The sequence below is a fragment of the Ananas comosus genome, linkage group 7, assembly GCF_001540865.1.
Source record: "Ananas comosus cultivar F153 linkage group 7, ASM154086v1, whole genome shotgun sequence".
In the NCBI taxonomy this organism is placed as follows: domain Eukaryota; kingdom Viridiplantae; phylum Streptophyta; class Magnoliopsida; order Poales; family Bromeliaceae; genus Ananas; species Ananas comosus.
The window spans coordinates 14115361-14125356 of record NC_033627.1 but is presented as its reverse complement, the minus strand read 5'-3'; the positions used below and the strand labels follow the sequence as shown (position 1 = coordinate 14125356).

At 36.8% G+C, this 9996-nt stretch overlaps 1 protein-coding gene across 1 annotated transcript; it reads right to left on the bottom strand.

Moving 5' to 3' along the window:
• LOC109713037 (cysteine-rich repeat secretory protein 38-like) lies at nt 4040-9708 on the bottom strand. Its single transcript, XM_020236960.1, has 2 exons — nt 8792-9708; nt 4040-4390 (listed from the first exon to the last, which is right to left on the bottom strand). Exons 1-2 carry the CDS (start codon nt 9612-9614, stop codon nt 4329-4331), a joined length of 885 nt encoding a protein of 294 aa, XP_020092549.1. The 5' UTR covers nt 9615-9708; the 3' UTR covers nt 4040-4328.

Sequence of the window (9996 nt, the reverse complement as noted above, 5' to 3'; positions counted from 1 at the left end):
GGGGGGAGGCTCGAGTTGTCCCACTTTTGTAGTCTAGTTCATCACCCTAATAAATGAAACGGATGGTAGCATGCTACCTTTTTCTCAAAAAAAAAAAATAAATAAATAAATGAAACGGATAGCGTGCTACCTTTTCTCAAAAGAAAAAAAAATTCAAGGCAGTTAATAAATATAGAGAGAAAGAGAGTTCGGAAGCGCGTGCTATCGAATTTTTCGTCCTTAGATTTATACTTTTGATCATTCTTATTCGTTAGATCATACTATATATTTAACTATCCATCCAATTCTTGAGGATCGTTATTATTTTAACCGGAGATTATTATCATCTTAACCGCACATCCCTTTATTCAAAGGCTGAAAACCTAACAACACTTAGTACTTGATACTATTAATAATATAGTAGTCTAATTTTCTCCCTCTCTCTCTCTATATATATATAGAGTTAGGCCGGTATACTATCGGTAGCACGAAGACCTCTATACTATCAAATTATTTTCGATGATGCAGCTTTCAAATCAACTATCGGCCGCTCCGTTAGACTTGATCTATACTATTGAAAATATTTGAAAACTAAATTTCATAATTTTTCGACATTATTTGGCTGATGATCAAAAGATCTTAAAAATGACAATTTTAATGGCCGATGTGATGCGTTTGTGAATTTAACGGTGTAAAACGAATCAAATTTAATAAAATTTTTATAGAATTTTTTTTTTACTATTTACAGTAAGATGAGTACCTTTGATTTTAAATTAAAATTTTTTATTATTATTTTTTATGAGATTTTTATTTTCAGTCGTTCATTTTTAGACTACTTGATAGGTAAATGATGTCGAAAAATTATAAAATTTAGTTTTCAAATACTTTGAATAATGTAGATCAAGTCTAACGGAGTCAATTGTTGATTTAGAAGCCGCATCATCGAAAATAACTTAATAATACGGAGACTTCCGTGCTACAGATAGTATACCAGCCGGATTATATATATATATATATATATATATATACTACTATACTATCTATAGTACCGAAGCTTTGGTACTATAATCTTGTTTTCGATTTTAGGGTATTCAAATTAACGATCTACACCGTTAAATATGCTCTAGGGTATATGAAGTTCTTAGGAATAAAAGTTTAGTTTTTTTCGATATTGTCTACTTAGCAAATAAATTATGTCAAAATAGACGGTGAAAATTGAATAATCTTTAAAATTTGAGCACAGGACTTGTAAATTCAAGATTAAGAATGTTAATCTTGATCTAGATAGTTTAAAGTATTTTCTATCAAAATTTGAAGAAATTTAGATTCTTCTACACCGTTAAATTCCAAACTCGCCATAGTAGTCATTGAAAATTGACAATTTTAAAATGGTTTGATCATAAAGTAAATTATGTCGAAAAAATATAAAATTTTATTTCTAAAAACTTTAAATACCCTAAATTGGTGTGGATCGTTGATTTGAACACCCTAAAATCGAAAACGGGACTATAGTACTGGAGTCAGGGTACTATAGATAATATAGGAGACTAGCTATATATATATATATATATATATATATATATATATATATATATAATATACTATATATATATATATATATATATAATATATATATATATATATAGAGTGGGCTGGTATGCTTTCGTAAGCACGGAGGCCTCCGTGCTTCCACTTTGTTTTCGATGTTCGGACTTTCGAATCGACGATCGGCCTCGTTAGAGTTGATCTAGAGTATTAAAGTACCAAGAAATTAAATTTTGCGATTTTTCGATATCATTTGCCTAGTGATCGAAGGGACTCAAAATCAATAATTTTAACGGCGTGGTGACCGGTTGCAAGTTTAACGGTGTTAGAAATATCCAAATCACGTGAAATTTTGATAGAAAATTCTTTATACCTATAAAACAAGATCAATAATTTGATCTAAAATTTTAATGTCATATCATCATATTTTGTGAGATTTTTATTTTCAGCCGTTGATTTTGAGCCACTTCGATCACTAGCAAATGATATCGAAAATCGCAAATTTATTTTCTAGATATTCAAATACTCTAGATCAAGTCTAACGGAGCGATCGTCGATTTGAAGTCCCAACATCGAAAACAAAGTGAAGCACGGAGCGCTCCGTGCTTCGGAAAGCACACCCGAGACGCACTATATATATATATATTATATATATATTATAATATATAGAGTGAGCTAGCAATACTATCGATAGCAAACCGACACTTTATGCACCATTTTGTTTTCGATGATGGAGCTCCAAATGATGATCGGCACCGTTGAACATGATTATACATTTGAAGTATTTAGAAATTAATTTCATTACATTTTCGATATTGCTTCTTATCCATTCGGTGGACACAAAATGAACGGCTGAAAATGAATATTTTAAAAATGGATAATAGGAGTCTTGTAATCAGATCAAGAGTATAGATTTTTTTAAATAGTTTAAAGAATTTTCTAACAAAAATTCAATTGATTTGGATATCTTTACGCCGTTAAACGAGAAAACGCCTACTATCGACCATTAAAAATTACAAATTTTGAAATCTTTGATCATTAGGCAAATGATATCGAAAAGATTTGAAATTTAATTTTAAATTACTTAAGTAGTATAGATCACGTTCAACGGGGGCTGATCGTCGATTTGGAGGCTCCATCATCAAACAAATGGGTTGCAAAGTGCGGTTTCGCTATCGATAGATTCTAGTCAACTCTATATATATATATTAGAGTGTGGTAGGATGTATTAGAAGCACGAGGGGCTCCGTATCCACTTTGTTTTGATGTTCGGACTTTCGATCGACAATCGGCTCCGTTAAACTTGATTAGAGTATTTGAAGTATTAGAAATAAATTTTGCGATTTTTCGATATCATTGCTTAGTGATCGAAGTGGCTCAAAATCAACGGCTGAAAAATAAAAATCTTACAAAATATGATGATATGAATTAAAATTTTAGATCAAAGTTATTGATCCTTGTTTTATTATGGTATGAGAATTTTTTTTATCAAAATTTATGTGATTTGAATATTTTTTACACCGTTAAACTTGCATCGGCTCACCACGGCTGTTAAAATTATTGATTTTGAGCCCTCTGATCACTAGCAAATGATATCGAAAATCACAAAATTTATTTCTAGGTACTTCAAATACTCTAGATCAACTCTAACGGAGCGATCGTCGATTCGAAAGTCCGAACATCAAAAACAAAGTGAAAGCACGGAGGCCTCGTGCTTTCATAAGCATACCAGCACAAATAACTTATATATATATATATATATTCCCCTTATCTAGTCGTCCACATGATTTTGACTAGTACGAAATTTCAAGGCAGTTAAAATGAAAAAAAAAGTATGTATGTAAATGTTTAATTTTTATTGAAAATAATCTGAAAGTACTAACGCTTTCGTTTTTTTCGAAAGTACTAAATTAATGCAAATTTGATGCTAATTCATCAAAGCATTTAAATTGAGAGGTCGTTAAAAATTAGTATATGCATTTTTAATAATAAACTATCAATAATTTGCATCAAGTATAAAAAAATGAGAATATCTCTTAATTTCCAATAATTTAAAATTCCTGCCATCTAGGAATTTACAGTGTCTTCTTTTTCCATATAGGCTTATTAATGATCGGGCCGCGTTCCTTCGGTCGAAATTTTCAAAACCAACTCACCATAATTAAAAATATCTCACTTCGCTGAGAAGTGTTCATGAATTACATACTTTGGTGCCATATATCCACTGCAATCAAAAAGAAAGTTTTAACATTATATAAATATCTCCTAATTAGGAGAAAACAATATGATGAATCAATGTGTGCCTAACTATATATGTTCCTGCAGTCACAAATAATGCTTGCAAATTTCAGTGCATATTTCACGATGTGGGTTGTAGGATTTTTGTGTAGATTCTATGAAGGTTGTATGTTGCAGCTCTTTAGATTTCTTATAGTGTAGTTTTCTTCGCTTATCTATGTGCAGGTACCACTTTACTTCAAAATGAAATAAGCTTTTATCACAAACAATGCTTTAATTACATTACAACAACTACTATTTTATATATCACTAACATTATCACAAATATTGTCTCACTTACATTACAACAATTACTACTTCATCACTAGAATGTATTATCGCAATCCTACTACATTATCAAAAATATTGCAGCTTTAATTCTTTATATCATATTTTATTACATTGCCAAACTAAATAAAATATTAGCCACAATTAAACATATAAGCAGCTTAAGTAGAAATAAGGCTTTCTTTTCTAGTTTTTGAATATGTTGCTCCGCAGCTTCTTGAAATGTCTGTACTTGATCTTTAAGTCAACAGTATTGTAGTGTGTATCATCAATCCAAACAGAATAATTATCGTTCTTGTTACTGTACACAAATATAAAAATAATTAGTAAATGAAGAAAGAAACTTTTTAAAGCACTGTTAGTTGGAATAAAGATAAATGATATTATTGCATACTAAATTTTAAAGTTACTCTAGATAATTAATAATTAATGAACAATTATTTTTTTCATCAATGCAAAAGTAGTTGTTTTATCCTCCGGTTTGGACACCCATAGAATTGACGACCTCGTGACATCCGGACTCTGCACAACCATATGTGATGATCAAACTCTGAGATCAGACGGTGAGAGGATGATGGAGAGAAAGAAGGAGAGAGGTTGAGGATCGTGCTCGACGAAGGAACACCTTTTTTTTTTGAGAAAGAGGTAGACGGGCTACCTGCTTCATTCATTGATAAATGAATTAGGCAATACAGTATGGAAAAAGCTCAGGCTTCCGAGGCGAAAGACGAACAGCAAGAAAGAAAACAATGCTAAAGTAAAAAAGATCCAAAGATAGTCGGAAAAAGATGAAAAAGACCCTTTTCATTAGGGCCATGAGATATAATGCCAAGTCGAAAAAAGATGAAAAATCCTTCAACGAAGGAACGCTTTGAAACCCTTTTCATTAGGGCCATGAGATATAATGCCTTGTTTTTCACTTTATTAAATGTCTCGCACCATATAAACCAAATCACCACGAAACCACGAAGAGTGAGAGTGAGAGTTTTTATTCTTTCCCTATTTTTATTTATTTTTGTTATTTTGGATACTTGAGCAATATTAATTCCATGAATAAGAGTTCACTACATAATTTAGGCCTCACCTGAGATTGACACCTATTTAATGCTATTAAACCAAAAAAATATCGGGACAAAAGCTTATAAAAATATACTTTTTTATTCTTTGGTATGACTATAGAAAATATATCGTAATTAATTTATTACAATATGTGAAATCTGATATCACGTATGGAAACAAATATTATATTTTTCTGTAATATTTTTTTACCGCACATAATGCAATCTTTTCGTAAGTTGAAAAAGAGTATTACCTATGAAAAGGATTGAATTAAGGCATGGTTATATAAATATCTCAATGTTAGAAGAAAGGGATGGGTATACCTAAAGATGGGCATTGGTCTTTCTAGATCAAATATTATCACCATCAACCTTGATATGGAGGATTTCGACTGCTCCTTTTGATTACTCATTGGTCTTTCTATATGAAGGCAGGATTTCGATTGCTCCTTTTGATTACTCATTCATCTGTCTCATCCCTAAGAGAGAAGGGGCGGAAAGGGCTAACGAGTTCCGGCCGATCAGTCTTATAAACGGAATCCAAAAGATTATTTCGAAGGTCCTCGCAAATCGACTAGCTGCTGTTATGAATGAGTTAATCTCTCCCTCTCAATCCGCTTTCTTAAAAGGGAGAAACATTACCGACGCGTACGTAACAGTCTCTGAACTAATTGGGGGGGTTGTAAGGAGGCCATTGAGGGAGTTGGCATAAAAGTGGACTTCGAAAAGGCCTACGATAGAATTTACTGGCCCTTTCTCTTCAGCATTCTCCGATGGTGGGGATTCGAGGAGCAGTGGTGTGAATGGATCAAACAATGTGTGTGCAACGCTAAGGTAGCCATTTTAGTTAATGGTGAGGCAACTAACTGGATCAAAACTAAGAGAGGGGTACGTCAAGGAGATCCACTCTCACCATTCCTGTTCCTGCTGGTGGCGGAGTGTCTCGCTAGATTGTCCAGCATGGCAATCTCAAACAACCTCTTCATGGGGATTGGCCCTTCACACGAGAGTTTAACGGCACTTACACAGTTCGCGGACGATACGTTCTTCTTCTCCGTGGCTAGAAAACGATTTATGAGAAATATCCGACTGATGTGGAATCTCTTCGAGTGGGCATCTGGGTTGAAAATCAACAGAGAAAAGTCCGAGCTTTACTACCTAGGACGGATTGAGGGTAAAGCGGAGAGACTTGCGCAGTTGCTCGATTGTAAAGTTGGTTCCCTCCCTACCACGTATCTAGGTCTACCACTCTCACCAAAACCCCCCACAAAGGAGGACTGGAGAGGGGTTATTCAGAAAATACAGCACAGAATAGACGGGTGCATGGCAGGCCAAACTTCTCTCGAGAGGGGGTAGACTTATCCTTGTCAATGCGGTGCTCACCAATCTGCCACTGTACTTCCTGACAGTGTTCAAGGCACCCAAATGGGTCATCAAGCGCATCGAAGCACTACGCAGGGATTTCTTTTGGAGTGGCCAATGCGACATCCCTGGCAGGGGGTGTCTGGTCGCATGGAAAAATGTCTGTTTGAGCAAACGGGCAGGTGGTTTAGGCATCCTAGATATAGCCGACATGAATACGGCTCTCCTAGTCAAATGGTGGTGGAGATACTATACTATATCCAATTTGCCGTGGATCAAGCTTATCCGTGCTTTGTACTACCGAAGAAGAAGACCGCTGTGGGAGGGGAGAGGTTTCCGGCCGTCTTCATACTGGTGGAAGGGGGTGCTTGCCACCAAGGATATTTTCAAATGGGGGACCAACTATCATCTGGGTAATGGGGCATCGGTTGATTTTTGGCTTGACAGATGGTGTGGGAATACCACACTCCAAGCGTCCTTCCCGGAGTTGTTCACACAGCCGGTTCGAAAACCCATCCTGGTCCGGGATTGCTTTGGCGGCAACGATTGGGATTGGAATAGGATCTTGGGCGAGGAAACTTCTGTTACACCGAGCTTGCGTTGCACCCTCTCAAAACTCAAAGAGAGAGTTTCTAGCGTTTGTATTGGACAGACAGAGGACAGGATAGGGTGGAGATGGGATACTAATAATATATTCTCAGTACGATCGACCTATCGCATATTGAACGACAGGGGCACGAGAGACGGGCGGAGTAGCTTGGTTTGGAGACTCCGAATCCCACTCAAGATCAAAGTGTTCTGTTGGCTTGTCCTTAAGAAAAGAACTCTTACGGCGGTCAACCTCAGTCTGACAGGGTGGTCTGGAAGTACGACTTGTGCGCTGTGTACGGTTCATGACGAGTCTGTGGATCATCTATTCACTCAATGTGTCTTTACCAAGTATATCATGGTCGCGGGACTCGAAGAAGTTCAGTCCGGGGAATTGGGTGATGATGTACTTGAAGTCTGGGATAGGTGGAGACGTAGGGATGGTGGACTAAATAGGAGGCACGGATTACCCGAGTTAGCAGCGTGCTGGTGGACCATTTGGAAAGTTAGGAACGACGTTATCTTTCGAGGCATACAGTTTGACCCAGTAACTGTGGTGCGCAGGCTCAAGTTCCTGATTGACTCTTGGATAGACCTTCCTTAATTGCCTTCTTTACATATATATATATATATACATGTATATGTATATATATATATGTATATATATATACATATATATATACATATACATATGTATATATATATACATATATATATATATGCTTCTTCTTTTTTTCTTTTTTTTTCTTTTTTTTTTTTTAATGTGTTCACGAGGCCCTCGATGCCTCACCTCTGTAGCCTAATTCACCCTTCCATTGAATGAAGCAGGTAGCGTGCTACCTATTCTCAAAAAAAAAAAAAAAAAAACCTTGATATGGTTATCATCCACACGCTATTAATTAGCTCTATATGTTAGTTCATATCGACCATGAAGTAGTTTGACCTTTTCTAACAATTTGTGTGTGATGAGCTCAAACTTAAAATGAGCCATTTTCCTGAATTGAGATTGATTGTATAATAATTTTCAAACATTATAAATGCAGTTTTGTTAATTAATTACCAGTATTTCAATCGTATAGAAGTTTATAATTTTATTTTAATTTGTTTAATTGGTAATAGATATATCTATATGTCACTATCTTCGTGCTTTTGTTTCTAAACTAATACTGTAAATTAACCCTTGTTTCTAGCTCATAACTTTAGCTCTTACTTTGTTTCTTTTCTTCTTTTTTTCTTTATTTCTGTTTTCTCCTTTTGCCTTTTTCGGAGGCCGTCGTTGCTTCCACCCTGTACGCTTAATTCATCCCACTTTATGAATGAAGCAGGTAGCTTGCTACCTTTTTCTCAAAAAAAAAACTTTAGCTCCCCTACTTAGATCGATTAAAGGAAGTTTCCTACAGCCTCCCTACAGCAAATCCCTACGGTAAAAAAAAATTTAACTTGTATCAGCTGTTAGTTGAGATTAGAGAGCTAATTAGGAGGCTTTGGGATCAGTACAGGATTCATTAATTTTGTTATTGTAGCTCGATGTGTTCTTTTCTTTCTTTCTTTCTTCTTAGTATTTTCTTTTTTATTTTTTCGCGGTCTCGTTGTCGCAATTTTGTAGTTAAGTTCATATTCTTATTGAATAAAGCAGTAGCATACTATTTTTCTCAAAAAAAAAAAAATAACGCGGGAAAAAGACTTTGACTTACCTCCACTTCCCTTGCTGCCATCACCCTTATTCTGACCGGACGGTGCCGGCGACGGTGCTGTCGTGTTCCCGATGGGCGACAAATTGTAAAACGGAGCCGACTCAAACCGAATCATGCAAGTCTCTCCGAAAATCCTCCCGCCAATCCTCGTTGCACAGCAATTCGGGATGCTCTTGATGCAATTGCTCAAGCACCCGTAGCAGTCGTTCTGCGACAGATCCCTCGTGCACTGCGCCAACCCGTATATGTTTGTAGAGTTGATGACTTGGACCTGGCCCACGGCGAACATCGGCGGCCGCCCCGACCTGTAGGCCGCTTCCGTGGACAAGTTACGCATGAGCTGATAGAGTTGGTCGTCGAACAGATTCGGATCCGTGACGTTGTGCAGGTTCCATGCGAAGATCTGAGCCCAGTCGACGACGCCGAAGAAGCTGCTGTTGGAGTAGCGCAGCATGCAGGTGTCGTACCACAGGGTGTTCGACGTGCCGCGCGGGCACTCTCCGACGGCATGTTGCGCGGCTGTAGTCAAACAGGCGTTGCAGTCGGAGGCGGAGATATCGCCGCGGCATAATGCGAGGCCGTAGACTTGATCGACGCCGTTTTGACCGACCGTGGTGTTGTAGAAGCCGGACGGTGAGGCGGCTACGGGGAGGGTAGACAGGAGGTGGTTTAGGTTCGACTGGAAGGTGCTGTTCGCCGTGAAGTTCGCGGCAGTGGAGCAGTTGACGAAGAGGGAGGAGGCTTCGGATTTGGATGTGGGGATGTGGAGGAGAATGAGGAGCAGTACTGAGCAGAGAAGGAACCGGAAAGGGGAAGGCTCCATAGTTTTCTCACAAGTAGTTGGAAAACACAATGAAATACGGGGCTATATAAAGGAATTTTATATAAATGTTTTTTTCTAAAGAAATAAATATAAAAATAAAAATTTTGTAGAAATAACCTTGAAAAGGCAATCTTTTGTAGTGTCTTGTATCCAATTATCCATGAAGGAAACGATAAGATAATAATTTACCAGTTAATAAATGGGTAGATAATAATTAATGACTTTGAGACGTTTGCGTGGTCCAATTGATCTATTGATTCCGTATTAGACGGGCCATGAGTCCTCTCCTGGGGATCTGATTGACTGTTGACCGTCGAACTATGAGTTGACGTCAGTCAACGCTCTTATTGTAAAATAAATTTTGATTGCATGTATAACATAA

Bases quoted from the DNA above. Each gene is read 5' to 3' on its own strand.
- LOC109713037 (XM_020236960.1), bottom strand. From the start codon at position 9,614: ATGGAGCCTTCCCCTTTCCGGTTCCTTCTCTGCTCAGTACTGCTCCTC. The intron at 4,391-8,791 runs GTAAGTCAAAGT...ATTTGTGTACAG, and splicing joins TGGCAGCAAGGGAAGTGGAG to TAACAAGAACGATAATTATT.